Raw genomic sequence first — 18,076 nt, forward strand, 5'->3', positions numbered from 1 at the left:
TTCTAAAAGCATTTACGAATTAACGGAGGCCAATTATGGATTGCAATCTCGTGCCCAACCTTACAGGTTTCATTTTGTTAGAAGTGTGGTAAATTCTTGAGCATTTAAGTTAGTCCCATTTTAGTCAACCTAGGTTTCTTGCACTAAATGACTTTTGAGAATGTACAGTTATTTGTGAATGCATATTGAAAAGCAGAAACAAGGCATATGACCCAGAAAACATGTGCATGTACACATGCACAGCTTACCGCTTCATCCTTCATCTTTCAGCAATAAAAGTGCCATTGCGAATTACAAAAAAGCCCCGTGTGCTTGTGTTGTAGGGCACGTTAAAGAACCCCAGCTGGTCAAAATGAATCCGGACCCCTCCACTACGGCTAGCCTCATAATTAGAACTGGTTTGGCACGTAAAACCCCAAAAAGAAGAAAAAAATGCCATTAAAGTTTTTCTAGTTTTTGGCAGTCCCCATTACCTGCCTTGAAAACAACAGTCTGCGTTCATTGCATGTCCTCACTAAGATGCTCCGCTTGTTGCTCCGGGGTTGTAACTGAGGGAAGGTGTTTGGAACACGGCGAAAATGAAAATCGCACGACATCATCATCCAGCGAATCGGGCAGCTCTCTGCCTCTAAACATAAGCTTTTGGCAATACCGATCTTTTGTTTCGGTGCTAAGCGCCTTAAAGTAGTCGCTCGTCATCTCGACAATATTCACGATGTAGAATCAGGTCATCACAGATTCCACCAAGCAGTGCAAACATCGACACGCCGGCCTCACGTCGCACATGCCTTCAAACAACTTTGCCGGAAGTGCTTCTAGCTCTCCTGCCGGAAGTTCCGATGGGGCAACCAATCAGCGGCAAGCGAGGTTTGTTTGTAAACACTGAAACCGTCTATACCCTGTTGAAGTACATGCTGAGTGAGTCTTCAGGCGTTAGCACTTTACTGAGCGTAAGCGTGGACGCGCGTTGTCTAGTCGAACCTCGTTCTCCTCTTCCTCATTCCCTTGCTTTGTCACACAACGAGGCATTATATATATATATATATATATATATATATATATATATGCGTGTGTGTGTGTGCGGGGGGGGGGTGTGTCACGCGAGCAGGAGGTTGCGGGTGAAGACGAACATGGTCGCCCGAACACTAGCTTTTTTTAATCTTAATCTTCCTCTACTGTTTTCCACTGTCCATCTGTACACCATTACATGTTCCCTCTCCCCACAATTTGTGTTCCCCTCCTCCCATTTTGCTGAATTTGTCTTTGTGGTTTTGTTGAGGTAGTGTACCTATATGAATATGCAGTTGGTTACTTTCGCAGATTAACGAGGAGATGAATGTGTAGCCTGTACACTGCTCCTTTCTGTGAGACTTGTCTGGTGGTGAGTGCGGTGTGGCAGGCTTCTCAGAAGACTCTTCCGAGGCTGCTGCGACGTTATTCAGAATGCACGCTTCTGTCATTTGAGAGTGCGCGATGCTGCTTGGAACGTGCAAAGCTTATCAAGTGGCAGCGGCTTCATGAGGTGTATGCAGAATAAAGCTTGAGAGTCGCGAAGCAGCTCGATCTCTAGATTTATGTGCTTCGAAATTGTCTTCGCCTTGAAAAGTACGTGCATTGGTGCTGGTGCTTGCATTCTGATTTCGTCTTGGCCGTAAGCAAGTTGGCTTCGTTTTACCAGAAGAACTGATTGTTGATTAATTTTCTCGATTCGTGTTGCTGATACAGAAGTTTTTGTCCATGCAGTTTTGAATTCCTGGCGATTTATCGCTGGAAAATGTTGCAGCGGATGTGGCTAGGCCATGTTCCTCCAAAGAAAGGTCGTCTGTCTGAAATGTCATGACGTCGTGCTCAATCGTGTAAAACATGCACTGCGGCCTAATATTCAAAGAAAGGTCATGTGACTTGAAAGTACGTAGTGGCCAGCGCATTCGAGACGAGTGACGGAATGCGTCAGAAGCTTCAATGACGACATGAGCACTGCAGCGTGCTGAATGTGTACGTATTGTTGAAGGATGTGCGGTTGTCAAGCTTGGTTCAATGGGTTTCGAAGGAACAAATTCGCGTGCATATCTCTTAGTGCGAAGTGGCTTTGCTTTTATCACTTCTGCATTGATAACTTCATCCGTAGCAAAATGAAGAAGGCTCAACGAAAAAATCCTTGGGTCAATCGAGATATAATTCACTTCGTTCGAAAAGTAAAAAGATTCCGAAGGCGAAAAAATTCGCCCAGTATTTGAAGAGCTAAAACAAACACTCACTAAAAATTAGAGCAGGTATCCAGTGCATAACGAGGGTAGAAGATTCTCGAGAGCCAAGTCGATCGTTAAAAAGATCAGTCAGCACAAACTAGGGGCCCTCTTTGTCGATGCTGCCAGATATGACAGTGGGGATAAGTTCGCTGTCTCGGTTGTAGACGCGGAGGGAAACCTGCTTAATGCTGCTTCTGTATATACTAAGTTTGCACATGTGGCGGAGGAAGCGGCGATCGCTCTGGCTTTTCAGAGCGCAAAAGTTCCCCCTATCATCTTCTCGGACTCACGCACAGCAGTTAGATCCTTCTCGGTCGCACTAGTGTCTGAGCAAGCGAACAATATTGTGAACAAAGCACTTCGAAGAACTGGGGAGAGCAGCGAAGGAGGATACCACATCTCGTGGCTCCCAGCCCATATAGATGCCTCAGTTAACCCGCTCGGATATAATCCTAACGAGCAGGCCCACCGTATAGCGCGCGATTTCACGTACCGTGCTGTCGGGGGTAGCCAGGCTCGGAACGAGGTCAACATCCACAAAGATCCATTATGTACCTTCCACGAAATTGTTTCCCATTATCGTCTCGGCAGGAGGACATTTCCACCCCCCCCCCCCCAAATTGAACAAACCTCAGGCTAGCACACTCAGACTTCTGCAAACCCGTTCGTATCCCACTCGCCGGTCCCTTAACAGGATAGACCCTGACCATTCACAGTCGTGCTCCAAATGTGGTCATGACTCATGCTCTTTTGATGACATGCTCTGGTTGTGCCCAGCCCTTAACGCCTCTCCACCCATCACGAAAGAGCAATGGAAGGAATCCCTCAAGAGCAGCATTCTTCAAATTCAACTCCAGGCTGTCCAGAGGGCCCACGACATCGCGACCGGACTTGGTCTCCCAGTCCCATCGTGGGCGGAGCCACCGACTTAATCTGGGGGAGCCTTCAGCTCGCCTAGATCTCAGTTCCTCAGGACTCAAATAAAGTTCGTGTCATGTCAGGTAGGCAGTTTTATTGCGCCCACATGCTCACCCAATTTCTTAAGACTGACCCTGAAAAATTTTGGCGACATTTGAACTCCAACAAGAGACAAGCTCTTGACCACCTTAAGATTGATGGTCAGATAATTCAAGATAAGCAACAACAGGCATCCATATTTAATCATTACTTCCATTCTATCTTCTCTGAGTATAATCAGGGCTCTCCGGTCATTGCTGAAGATGTGGAAAACGTAAATTTTGATTTTATAACATACGCGGGTGTATTTTCTGTGCTCTTAAATCTAAACACAATAAAGACATGCGGTTTTGACGGTATTTCGAATTCTTTCCTTCGTCGCTATGCCGAGTGGCTTTCACACTTTCTTCTCGTAATTTTCCGCTCGTCCACATCTTGTGGCATCGTTCCATCAAACTGGCGGGTCGCTCGTGTTATGCCTGCACTTAAGAAAGGCGACCCTGCATTACTCCCAAACTATCGCCCTATACCGCTGACGGTTACATCTTGCAAGCTTCTAGAGCACATTATCTCAAATTACATGGCATAATATCTTGAAAAAACGTAGTATTCTGTCCCCGTGCTAACACGGCTTTCGCAAAGAGCTCTCTACCACTACTTAGCTTCTCTCCACCGTTAACGCTTTTTCCTCCGTTCTTGATAAAGCCAACCAGATTGATGTTATATCAATTGATTTCAGCAAAGCCTTCGATAGGGTCTCTCATTTTGGTTTGATAACAAAACTAGGCAACTATGGGTTTCCACCTAACTTTCTAAACTGGATCTGTGCATATTTGAGCATGCGCAGACAATTCGACGATGTTGAGGGCCATTACTCTTTACAAAGAAATCAAAGATGCCAATGACCAAGTGATCCAGAGTAATAGTCTTACTGCGATTTCTGACTGGTGCGACACCTGGGAAATGAAACTTGATGAAGAAAAACCCGTTTTTAGGCGCACCACCAACAAAAAACGCCCTCTAGCATATCAATACAATAGTAATCAATCCGCGGTCACTGAAACAGATTCCTTTAAATATTTTGGGCGTAACCATCAACAATCGCCTCCCCTGGTCGCAACACTTTGATAATGTTTGTGCGCCTGCTTGACGTAAACTCAGCCTACTGAGACACAAGCTGAAACATTCTCCTCCATTCGTGAAACAATTAGCATTCAACACACTGGTAAGGTCGCGATTAGAATATGCTTGCGTCGTCTGGACCCATTCACGAAAAAAAAAGTATTAACAAACTGGAAAACATAAACAGGCTTGCCGTCCGCTAAATATATAATTGTTATGGACGTTATGACTCCCCATCTCAATTCATTAACGCAAATAATATTGCTACCCTAGAATCCTGTAGAAAGGTAGCACGCCTAACATTACTTTTCCGCCTTTGGAAACGGGAACTACAACTTGATCATTCACCCTGTCTCCAGCCGCTACCAGCTAGACCTACCAGAAATCCTCACCCCGACAAGATAACCCCTATTTTCGCGCGCAACAATTGCTTTATTTAAGTATTCCTTTTTTTCCTAGAACAATAAATGATTGGAACTCTCTGCCGGCCGATGTATTCCTGTGCAATAACATACCACATGCCATTGAAAAACTGCATTTCAAATAAACACATGAGGAAGATCACTTGTCTACCTTCGCTGCGTTAGGCCTGAAAAAAAAAACTATATAAACTGGTACTGCAAATATTTCTTACGTTTCAATTCAATTCCTTGCTTTGTATCCTTGTAGAATGTTTTTAATGTATTTAATATCATCCTTCAATGTATCTCATATGCTTCAATGTATCTCAATGTATTTCATATTTCGTATGCATTTCTTTTCGTTGAGCGTATTTAATTTCATTACTGTATGAACGAATTCCCTCCTGCCTGGGCCACATGTTGGCCTGCAGTATACTGTAAATAAATAAAATATAAAAAAGTTGGCGGATGTGGAGTTCATGCTAGGCGTGCGTTGACGCGTCTTCTTTCCGGGAGAATCATGCCAAGAAAAACTAGCAGATGATCTGCTCATATGAGCCCTCTCATCAGTGCAGCGTTGACATAATTGAGATAGTTGACATAGTTGACAATGATGACATAATTCAAATGCCCGCTGCTGGTGAATAAGGCCGGCGTCTGCGTTGTGTACTTTGAAGCGACTAACCATTTCATCTTTGATTTTCTTCCATGATTCATTTTTATGAAATATGTGAGTTAGGTAGAAGCGAAATGCCTCACCGGTGACGTAATCATTGAAGTTGGTGACAATATCCCGTTCCGACCATGATGCAGCGGTAGCGTGGTGTTAGAAAAGGTAGAACCAATATTTGACGGGCACATCATCCACTAATCCGGTGTACTTGGGTATGTTCAAAGCTTGCGGTGATGCGGTCATGATGCTGGTCGGTGTCAGTTAGCAAGGTGTGCGCTAGGTATACTTGACTGCTGCGCCAAATACATTTCGTGAAAAGGGGGCAGAAGAAAGGAGACAGTGAAGTGCCAGTGTGTGTGTGTGTGTGTGTGTGTGTGTGTGTGTGTGTGTGTGTGTGTGTGTGTGTGTGTGTGTGTGTGTGTGTGTGTGTGTGTGTGTGCGTGTGCGTGTGCGCGTGTGTGTGTGTGTGTGTGTGTGTGTGTGTGTGTGTGTGTGTGTGTGTGTGTGTGTGTGTGTGTGCGCGTGCGTGCGTGCATGTGCGTGTGTGTGTGTTTTGATTAGATGACGACAATATTTCTTCCGTTGCATACCTTTTCCACACGTTCCCATTTTAAGTTTCCCAATTTCAATGTTTTCTTCTACTCGGGCCTTCAGCCGCTTCCCATACTTTCTGTACGTACTAAACCACGAACGGCCACCGCTTCGCATGTCTGCTATTCTTTCTCTATTTCGTGGATCCAACAACGAGAACTATTTCCAACATTTCAAAAAACTGATTTGGTTTCAATATCTCTGCAGGCTCGTAATGCTTATCATTGTCATACATTTCGAAGCACACGGGCTCTAGAAACGGCGTAACTATATGCCACTTAGAGGCGATAACCCGGCAATGTTGCAAACTGGAAATAAAAACATCGTATAGATACATTTATCAAACATTTTTGTAGTTGACTGCCACACCTTAAGGTAACATTCAATATTATATGGGGAAAACGCTGCTACTTGTTCCCTGATTTTCACAGATCTAGCAGCAACCTTTTCCAGTAAACAGAACGCCGAGGTATGGTATTTTATTTGATCGCAACCGGTTACGCTGCTTCTCAATGTTCAAAAATGTACGGGTGCTTACAAGAACTCACTATCTTCTTGAATTTGCTGGTACTGAATCAGACACTAGTAAAGATGGTTGTTCTCACCTGCCAGGTAAACTACTGCGCCCATCACCATTATGGGCCACGAGCCTTCGGTCCTGTTCACCTGGAATGTCTCCAGAATGGCGACGAATAGAAATCCCGCCGAACGCCGCCCGGCCATGGCAAAGAAGGAGGAGAAAGCGCAGGCACCTGTATGAAACACAAATTAATGATTTCAAAGGTTTACAAGCATTTCATTTTAGGACATCTTATGTTATAAACGTCATTGCCCAGCCTTGCTACATTGTTAAAAAATAGTGAGGTATGCGAAATACGCGTCATACAAAGCCACTAACACAGCCCACCCACAGTGGCGGCCGACACCCACAGGGCGAAGTATTTCAGGTTTTTGTTCTGCCCACAGGGTTCGACGCGATTTTCATGGCGCGCACTACTTTCCCAGGCCGGGGAATGTCTGTCCTGGTTTGCATAACCGGTGAGTTACCGGCGGCCACGTGCTTTTGAAACCACGAGCTTGCGCAACCGAGGAGGACACTGAATGACGAGGGCTGGCCATGGCAAAAAGACGTGGGCCAATGAGTACAAGAGAGGAAGTGCAAGATGAAAGTGGTTGGCCTGCCGCGAAAACGCAAATACCTCGGTCGCTGGGATGCCCTCATGGACAAGACCACCAATTGTCTCGACAAGCTGCATGAGATTGCCTCCGAGACACCACACAACTGCATCCTCGACCAAACAGATGTGTAGTTGACGACGCGGTGGCCATTCTTCACCGGTTTTGTCCGCCTTCTTCCAACCACTGCCATATTTTCAATCAAGGCCGCATACAACCGGCGTACGGCGCCTATCGACCCTTTTCGCGGAGCAGTTTGTTTTAGAGCAACGAGATGGCGCTCACGGCTGCGCGCCATACATCTCCTCAGCAACCGCGCACGAATACGAAACCATTACCGCTTCTACCTTGCTTCTGTGTGATCAGCTGTCGGAAATGCCACTGTGTTTTCGCTAACACACTGTGCTCCAATCATGCTAGATTGAATCTTGTGGATTGAAGACGTGTGCAGTAGTTGGCTGCAGAAATAATGACTGGCATGTTAAGGAATAGAATGAACCTGGGCGGCCAAGTTCGCGGACCGCTGCTCCAACTGTCCGAACGTGTTACCGGCACTTCGAGATGTACGGCTTTCTTCGAAGATACAGAAATTTGCTCCTCCACCTTCAAAGAAAGGGCTTCATCCCCAGAACGTCGGCAAGAGTGAGTACCACTCGTTAAACAATAACAAAGGGAGTAGCGCCGCTTTCTATCATAGTAAGTTTCACGCACGTTATGTATACATATTTGCCCCAAATGGCAGGAAAACTTACGCCGACTCTATCGCCGACGTATCAAGAATAAGTGAATGGGCGTGCACTTGAATATATGCGTACTGTATACGCACAACAAATGATGAACTACACCGATGGCGCAGGAATGGTCGAAGCTGAATGTTTCGTGATGGTCCACAAGAGTGAGCGAGGTACTAGCTGTAATATCTTTTTGCTACAAGGTATTACAATGTACAAAACAGCTACGTCTCAAGCCTTGTGCGCAGCAAGAACAAATCTATCAGAACTATCAGCGATAAGGCAGAAAATAATCAGAGAGTCGCCGCACCGAGAAACCTCACTCAGTGACAAGCCATTGCATGCTTCAAAATATTTGCCGAATAAAGAACAAAGAGCAAAACACACTAATACTGATTGAATTCATGAGCGGAATGTTTGGATAGCTAGGAATACATATTTAGCCCCGCTTTTAGCACCGCTTTTAGGAACGGCGCTGCTTGCGCCGTTTGGACATAGCTTAATCAGCTCCGAAAGCGCTTGTGCATGTTCTCTGAAGCTGTGATCAAAGCTTCGTGTCGTCCACCTAGTCACCGTCTACGATATCTCCGAAAACAGAGGTTTTCTAAGCCGCGCCGGCGTCATACACTTCCATTGTAAACAAGGAGGCAACGGAGGCAGTTGAGGCAGGCAATGGACGCGTCACCACGTGATCAAACATGGCAGCGCCCACTGGATCGCCGCGAAAAAAGTGAATAGTCACTGCAGTGGTAATTATCTCTTATGACATAGACGCTACGATGGTGCGGGACATTTTATTATTTTTTTCTTGTACATATTGCATCACATCATGACCCTGCCTCTCATTAGCACGTCGTTAATTTTACTCCATCAATAAAGCACGGTTTAATAAGCCCCAAATCAGCATGACTGGTTCGTATAGCGGAAAGAGCCAGTCCAATCCTCCAATGGCATTACAACTATCTTTCAATACGGTGAATTAACGCCTCTTTTTAGTAGGCCAGAGGCAGGCGGTAAGGTCTGAATAAGGCAAGTTCCGCTAATCATCTGTCGTGTGTATGCAGTGCAGGCAAGCGCACTTGGGCACTTTATGTTGAGACAAACGTCGCTGTTGTTTTAATTGAACGGTGCCACTGTGAGAAACTCCGGTGTTAAATGCTAATGTCGAAGACCACGCTACCTCAAGGCAACCAAATCACTGTGCTCATTCTTTATGTTTACCGACTATAGAGAAATTAGGCAAACTACATTAAATTCAAAACACGTTTTTGCGTGCTATGAAGAATGGGCCATTAACCTGACATATTCAGAACTTATTCATTAAATACAATATAATCAATGTTTCTAAAATGTACAACTATCACTTTTGCAACATCTTTAAACAACAAATAAAGAATTACTAAGGTTTTTACGAGAGCTCGTAGGCCTTTTAGAAAGTATTACAATTTACCATACACGCAACGTTGAACGGCAGTTGTTCGCAAGGTAAAGAACCACATACGGCCACTAAGGGGCTACAAAACACATTATCTTGACTATTAAACACATTGCACAGTAGAGCAATAAACCATGCAGCCCTCACTTCTCGAAAAATGGGTTATATTTACTAAAGTACTATATATAGTCGGCCTTTTCTAATGTCCATGAATATTGCTTTCCCAGCCTCTATTTTTTACATGATGCTGTACAAAATTCTCTCGTCTTTTCTGGGTGTTCATGCTTATTTCTGTGTGATAATAATTTTTATTATTTGGATCATTAGGTGACATTTTCTACATCCCGCATATGAAATTTCTATGTGCATTTCTATGCTCTGTATTGTGTGTATTGATCCCAATCAACTACATTCTATGCTAATTATGTTATTTGTTCTTGGCGTGCGCGCAATATAAATCGTTACTTGTTTATTATATACAATGCTTAATGTTTTCATTTACTACGCATTACGTGCATCATATATGTACTTGTTTTCTCGCTTTTTGTACGCTGTCTCTCAGCTCGTAAAGGAGGGCCCGCGGCTACTGTCAAGCTGACATTCATGACAGCTTTTTCTGCCGGGCCCACGCATCCTGTAAAGCCTACTTGGTGCGAATAATGCTCAAAGTTCAACGTAATTTAATAACTTTATTGTGGCAGCAACCTAATCTATATCTGTCCTATTGAGCGACATAAGTAGAAGCGAGCCTAGTATTACCCTGCAAATTTTAGCTTTACGTATATATTCCTCCACACCATTCTTGTCGCTGTTTTTTTTTTCATCTATTTCTGCGTTCCGCACTTTGCTGTGCATCCATGACAACCACTTCGATGCAGCGCTGGTCATAAATGCAGCCGTTTAGCTCAGCAGGAGCTTACATTCCTCACATTCTTTATTTCTTCGGTTCACATACAATACAGAAACATCGGAGGGGCAGGAATAAAGTTATATTCACACCTACCTTAAGTCCTGTGAGCACCGTTATTAAATACAACATGTCCGCTCCGTTTAATCTTATCCTCGCACCTCTGTCTTAGCCGTAATAAACATTGTTACTCACCGGCGACTAACCAACTGTGGACGCTGTCGGGACCATGCTGTGGCACACGAGAGCAGTAGTTCCAGCGATCCCATGACCAGCATCGAGCCATGGTGCCTTCTGCTTTGTAGTGGCTGCTGACGATCGAAATGAGATAGTGGAAACGTCAAGTGGATTTTTTATGGCACCGGTTTATGCGAACTTTTAATGGTAATCTTATTCGCCACGCCGATACACCTAAAATATCCTGCACAAGCCTGCGTATTCGGCGCATAATATCCCTCTCGCGGTCCGTTTTACTTCGCCAGTCGGCACGCCACGTGCCCGAAAATGGCATAAAGCCAGTGGACCATCTCCCGAAGGACAGCATGTATAAACATCATATCAACGTATCCGACAAAAATTGGAGGACGCTTAAGCTTGGCCTTTAAGAGTGGAACGCGATTGCGTTATCGGGCCCCGTTCGCATCGATTTTTTCTTTATGAGTAGGCTTCACTGCAACACTGCACATGGGAAAGCCAGCTTACACCGCTCCCCTTAAAGTCGGCTTCACTTTTAAACAGAAATGTATTGCTGGGAACATCTTTTTCCTGGGGCAATATAAGTCATCTTATATTAAAATGTGAAAGCCCTAGGACATTTTATTATTATTTTAATATTTGCAAGCTATTGCCCCGACGCGCGCCTGTGTCCAAAACACTTTAGGCTGGCTAAGTCCTATTTTGACCTGTCGAGGATGTGAGTGCCTTCTGGATAGTATTTTCGCAAGTAACCTACCCGAGCGCGCCGCTGTTGTTATGGTAGAAATGCTGGAACAAGGGTTTGTGTTTGAGTTCCCTCGTAACAGAATTATGTTTTCTCGTTTATTCCCATTACAATCCGACGCCACCATGCCTGTAGGTTGTGGTTAAGTCGTACTTTACCATTTTTCTGACGGATATCACTGTGACAAATTCAATTTTTGTTCACTAACACCTTGAGCCACGCGGAGGGCCTGCGCTGTAGGGGTGGTTCGTGATGATTTTCTCCACCACGGATGCCGACGTCGGATTTTCTGAGACACGGGGCCCTTAACGCTATCGCGTTAAAATAGTAAAAGCAGCGGGTCTGCTTGCGTATTCACTTCAGCAAAGATTGCCCAGGCGCGTCAACACGTCGGGTTAGTATATAACTGTTTTCATAGATGCTGCAAGTGTACCCGGTTTAGTGTTCATGGTCAGACGCAACGAAGGACCATTTGTAATCTATTCGTATATGCGAGACAGGTATTTTCCAACGAAAGATGCTTATCTGGACGTTCCACCATTTTCCAAGAAATGGAATGAGTCGCCGTAGATTGAGACAGTATAAGCGACCTTGAGACAGTATAAGCTACTGACCAGTAGTAAAACGCGCATTCTAGGCCGCGTTATTGCTATCTCGTGAAGCGCAAATGCTGCCCGAGGAGCGGTTAAGCATTACCTACAGCGATAGCAGAGATATACCTTGTTTTCCCGCCACATTTTCGACTTTGCACTGAAGAGGGGCGAACTATTTCGTACTGAATCCAGATGATCCTGATGGCATACCTGATTGGTTCAAGTGGGCTAGGTGAATATTTGTCACCACCCCGTTTCAAAGGGGAAGCGAATAAATGAAGCCAAACTTGAAGCCGGCTATAGCGGTCGGCAAGGTATTGAGCACCTCGACGAGAACGCTGTTCTTTGTTTTTCCTGTAGTCAGTTGTTGCGCGCCTTTCGGATCCTGATGCTTCGACGCGGGCTCACAAAGACGGACTGAGGACGGGAGTACGAACCCACGCTGGCACTCAAGTGCATTTTTCAAGTGCATTGAACCATAATACGAATAAGTTGCTTACAGTGCAAAATGCTTGTTGTAGGACATTCCATGCTTTAAAAAAAAGAAATAGCGAAACTGTGAAACATTTAAGCCAGAGGTTGTAAAGGCGCTTCGCGTCATGTCATGGCTGTTTCTCAAACCGACTGTCTGGCCGAGACACCGACACATACTCAGTGTTTGGTAACACGCGACATCAGTCTTTGCAACCTCTGAAAGTATGAGAATAGCCACATTCACCATAAGCTACAACCTATACCAGGCCGTTTTGAGACATTTTGAACTGAAAGAGTTAAAGGAAATTGAGATGATCTTTTTCTTTATAATTCGAAAGTTTGTGCTGTTGCATTAAACATGTGAATCATGCACGTTATGCCACGTACGGGTGTAATTTGTGGAGTCTGATGAAGTCCACGAGAGATCTATTATACAGACCATAGGTTCACAGATTAATAAGGTGGGCTGTGTATAGTTTTAGCCCGCTTTTCACAAGTAGTAGCGCTATGACGAGCGCAGAGCGGTAAAATTGCACGAGAGGGGCAGTAGATCTGTGAGAGTAGCTGGGCAAAGTCAGAAGGGACAGGTCGCCCCGAGGGCTGGTCGACAGCCCGAAACCCATAGATAGGTGGCACAGACAGGGGGAGTCAATGCCGATTCATCAACCACCTCGCGGCTGCAGTTATCGGGTGGGAGTTGTAATTCACACGGAGTCATCGTTGCGTATGTGCAGTGGAAAATAACGTCCGTTTTTGTTAATCATGTGAGCACTTGGTTTTGGCAAAACAGTAGCTGTGTATATATTGCTGCAGTTTGGTTATTGGCGGGGGGGGGGGGGGGGAGGTCTGGCTTATTGTGTCCTGATGAAGACAAGAGGGGGGTGCAGACAATGTACACCGTGCGTGGGAAGTTCGAAACTTCAATATGGGCACTTAGTCTGCCAGTGGGGATCTGTTCAACATCTTGTGGAGGTGTTTCGCTGCTTCGGACAAACCAGCGTATATAGCTAGGTTTCATGTCTCTCCGGGGTCGCTTGGATTGCAAGGAGGCAAATGCGTCACGTATATAGCCTGCCATTCGATTAATTAGGATTGGGCTGCAATCGGAACATGATCGCGGCATGTTTGAGACGGGATTTAGAGAGAACAGGTTAGGGCCGTAGAATTCACCAGGCCGGCGACAAAGAAAGCATCGAGAAAAGCCTGGACTCGACGAATAGATTTACTCCTGACGAGCTATGCTTCGCCTGTTAATCAGTGGGCCGTGAGTTTCGACTGCGGATCACTTACCTTGTACCGATCTTAATCTTATGCCTCCCAACAGTACGATTTATGATGAAAATGAGGATTTGCGTATTTGGCGCGGCTTCTTATACAACGTCCATCTGCTTCGCAATATCACGCACATCTTGCACGTATATGTGCGATCGCCCAAATGCGTTCTAAATCACTAGAAGAGGAACGTAAAAAATGCAGACCCAACGCACATTTGAAATGGTGAAGCGAAGTATTCGTAAAGCGGTTAGTGAACTGCTCTAAGTGTGCCTATACCATTCGTGCGTGTTTAGCGTAAAGCAAAAAGCGCGCCTATGCCCTCGCGTATGTGACAAATCCCATATACTTGAATTTCTTCATTTCGAATTCTTACTTGATATAAATGTACCGGCCGCTTTGGCCAGTCCCCCATTGTGGCTATTTGCCATAGTATGGAAATCGTAATCCTCATCAACACGCAGCGATCAATTCAAATCGGATCACAGCGATAAGCCATATTTTAAGGAGACCTTCCATTTATTGAATTTATCCAACAATTGAAGGATGAATTATTTATTTAATTATAGTTGGAGATAACTATTCTCCCTCTCCCATTTTAGGTGTTGCCGGCACAAGAGACCACGCTTCAAAGAGCACTGCCTCCAATCTCCTTTTAAAGCGAAACTTTGGTTGCCTATCTTTCCATGGTTTCGCCGGGATCGGTAGGTAGGTCAGGTTCTCGCTGAGTAGATTCGAATTCACTTAAAGAACGCAGTAGATCTATTAAGTTGGAATCTGCATACAGTGAAGCTTCGTATGATGTGCGCATAGTCTTAACACGAGTTTGTGTGCTCCAATTGTTTAGAGCGGCAAATATGTTCACATTGATGATAATGGGGATTTAGTGGCATCGTTTGAAACGGGACGGTGACAAATAGACACCTAGCCTGCTTGATTTAATCAGGTAGGCCATACATGTTTTTATGTAGCATTTTCAGAGAGTCTGTTATCTATCATGGCAATCAGCGCCTCCACCGACGAAAGCAGACGGCGGATGCAAACCGCCCATTGAGCAGGCGGTCAAACGCGAGACGCGCGCTTCACAGCCGATCCCGGGGCGTTCCTAGCATTTTCTGGTGCTTTTTCTGGATGCTAAAGCGACATCTATCGAAGCCCCCACACCCGCGCATTAGGCCGCAGCGCTTCGCTCCCCTTGGCAGGAACCCTTCGTCGCAGGTGTGGTAGTGAATGATAGCTGAACAACAATTAGTGCTGAATTGAAAGGGGGAAATATATAGTAGCGTACATTAAAAAAAGAAAAAAAATATTCAGAGCCCTTCCACTACTTTGAAGATGGAAGCCAGCGAAGCTGTGACTATGGCGGGTGTTGCCCCCCGCGATGAGGATGGGCGTATTGTCGTTGGGCATCACCCAGCCGAACATGTCTATCATGAGCGTTCCGGTAGGGAAACTTCGCGTTGCAACCTGGACGTCGCACCGGGGAAGTTGGTGCTAGCGTTGCCGAGGCGTGCACCACTGTTGTCGCGTTCCTGGAGGGCAAGATGACACTGACGTTTGGCCTCAACATCGCGCTCCCTCAACTCTGGGTCCGCGGCTCTTCGATGACGTTTGGCCTCAACATCGCGCTCCCTAAACTCAAGATCTGCGGCTCTTCGCTAATTTTCCGCCTGGCCTTCGGAAACCCCCACGCTACCATCGGCACGCCGACGACGAGCCCTCTCCCGAGTACGTTCACGGCGGCGTTGTTCAAACGCGTTAGGACACGTTGTCAGTTGCATATTAATGGCTCATACAGGCTTAAGCAATGGCTCATACCCCTGTGAACGCGTCCTTCCCATTACGACGACAGAAGAGAAGTGAAATTCTACGCTGGAATGATTAGCAGCAACGCGGCTAGCTGTGAAAGCAGACGACGACGACAAAAGCGGGAGAAGTGGCACGAGCGTGTGCCGAGCCCGAGCATGAGGGCTAACTTCACTCTCTCCCAGCTCACGCTCTCCCAACGCGGCGATGCAGCGCACAACAACGAGACCAACCTAGCGAGCATTTAACAGCTCCGCTGAAAGATAGGCAGGCTCCCTAGCTGAAAAATTAAGGCAATGCCACGCTTGTGAAATTTGATGAAACAGCGGAGCTCCGCAAGCGTGGGTGTATAGCGTAGTGGGTATGACGCTCGCCTTCGGACCGGGAGCACCCGGGTTAAAATCCCTCCTCTCGCTCTCTCTTTCTTTGTTTCTCTCTCTCTCTCTCTCTGTGTGTGTTTCTCTTTCTTTTAAATGTGAAGCATCTCTTGGCGAACATTTGCCACTTTGACAGTATCTATCTATTATCTGGCCGCCTACGTCTTGGTGCTCTCATGGTCGTTTCGTTAACTTGGTAGGTACCAAAATTCGCATAGTATGACAAGAGTGTATGACGAACATAGATGATAGGTCATGACATGCATATCATGACATGTAGGTCATGAAACAGCCGCCTTCATCTTGGTTCTCTCATGGTCGTTTCGATAACTTGGTATGTAACTGGAATGGGTTCGGACATGGGTACTAAGTGAAGGAAACACTAAAGGATGAGGGTAGAAGTAATAGTCTTGAGCGTGACTCTGCAAAAATGACAATTACTCACCGAAAAATGAATAACACTCATAAACCACTGCAATGGGTTCGGACGTGGGCGCTAATTGAAGGAAACACTAAAGGATGATGACAGAAGTCATAGTCATAAGCATTACTCAGCAAAAATGACAATGACTCAGAGAGAATGATTAATACTGAGAAACCACTGAAATAAGTTCGGACATGGGTACTAAGTGATGGAAACACTAAAGAATGATAGTAGAAGTCATATTCGTATGACTCATCAAAAATGACATTGACTTAGCGAAAAATGATTAACACTCAAAAACCACTGGAATGGGTTGGGGCGTGGGCACTAAGTAAGTGAAGCAATCACTAAAGAATGATGGTAGATGTCATGAGCATGACTCACCAAAAATGACGATGACTCAGCGAACAGAGATTAACACTGAAAAGCCACTGAAATGGGTTCAGACATAAATGATAGGTCATGACAAGAATCTCATGACATGCGTGTCATGTAGGTCATGAAACAGCCGCTTACGTCTTCTTGCTCTCATGGTCATTAACTTCGTCGGCTCCCCACACTGACTCTGCTTTGCATAACATCGATTCCTACAGGGCTTGGGGTCTGCCGGCTTTTTTCTCTTTCTTTCTTTATCTCTCTCTCACACTCTCATTTTTTTCTTTCTCGCGCCCATAGCAAGTTGTGTTACAATCGTCGGTACAATGCAATGATATGGTTCCCATAAATGCATGGTCTGCAAGTGTGGTTATGACGGTCACCTTCGGACCGTAGGTACCCGAGTTCGAATTCTGCCTTGTCAAGAAAGTTTATTTTGTTTTATTTGTTTCTTTATTAAGTGAAGCTTTATAGGCTGACAAGTTTCGGCGGTGGTGTCACGCTGAAAAGTGGGCCGATCCTGGTGATTGTGCAGAAAGGGTCCAAGCTCAATGGGACATACCAGGGACGAGAAAGAAAGAGAGAGAGAGAAATAAAGAGAGAGACAGAAAGAGAGAGAATGAAATAGACAGAGAGAGAAAGAATGAAAATAAGCAGCCCTTCCCCGGTCGAGAAAATCGGGATAAGTGAAGGTTGTCGTGTGTGTACTTGACGTACTACTTTCTCTTCCCTTTCCTCCTACTTTTGTTACCTTCTGTGGTACTTTTCGTGGTACTTTACTTTAGATTTTCAGGCATAGAGTGGAGCCTGACACCGGCTAAAAATATACATATTACTGAAAGCTAGTGGGGCTATACTAGTCCAGGTGCAACCAAATTAGAAAGGCACACTAAGCTTCAACAAAGTCACTCCCTCACCAGAACAGGAATTGGCCTTCCTGGTGCAGTATTCGGCGACTACCTCCCTCATGACTCCTACAACTAACCCATGCCCCTCAGTCCTCAGCTGCTGCGGAGCACCTGACTAAGGCGGCGGTCAGACCTGCGATGCGGCAGAGGGTGCTAACGGAGCACCTGACTAAGGCGGCGGTCAGACCTGCGATGCGGCAGAGGGTGCTAAGAATCTCTGGGACCAGACAAGGCGCCACTGGAAACTGAACCAGGCAACGTTCAACAAGCGCACCCTCTCGAGTGAGGCTAGCTCAGCGGGGCTATTTGACAAATTACCAGGCATTGCCTGGGAAATTATTAGCCTTAGTGAGGTTAGAAGAACTGGTGAGGCTTATACAGTGCTGACTAACGGCCATGTCATCTCCTACAGAGGTCTTCCAGTTAAGAGAGAATTCGGGGTAGGATTTCTAGTCCATGAGGACATAGCGGGCAACATTGATGAATTCTACAGCATTAATGAGAGAGCAGCAGTAATCGTAATTAAGTTGAATAGGGGGTATAGAATGAAGGTAGTACAAGCATACGCCCAAACCACCAGTCAAAATGCTGAAGAAATAGAACAGTTTTATGAAGAAGTTCAATTAACAATGAGAAAGGTGCAAACTCATTATACTGTAGTCATG

At 45.5% G+C, this 18,076-nt stretch overlaps 1 protein-coding gene across 2 annotated transcripts in view; it reads right to left on the reverse strand.

Moving 5' to 3' along the window:
• The window catches only part of LOC119445676 (monocarboxylate transporter 2), a 172,376-nt gene that overhangs the window by 19,602 nt on the left and 134,698 nt on the right, over nt 1-18,076 (reverse strand). Inside the window, exons 2-3 of one of the 2 annotated variants that reach the window (XM_037709958.2) lie at nt 10,438-10,550; nt 6,599-6,745 (exon numbers count right to left, since the gene is read on the reverse strand). In XM_037709958.2, the coding sequence (XP_037565886.2) occupies nt 6,599-6,745; nt 10,438-10,550 (260 nt within the window). Of the gene's footprint in view, nt 1-6,598; nt 6,746-10,437; nt 10,554-18,076 lie in introns of both variants that reach the window. The other variant, XM_049663511.1, reaches the window with a different exon arrangement.

This window comes from Dermacentor silvarum, chromosome 3 (genome assembly GCF_013339745.2).
Source record: "Dermacentor silvarum isolate Dsil-2018 chromosome 3, BIME_Dsil_1.4, whole genome shotgun sequence".
NCBI lineage: Eukaryota > Metazoa > Arthropoda > Arachnida > Ixodida > Ixodidae > Dermacentor > Dermacentor silvarum.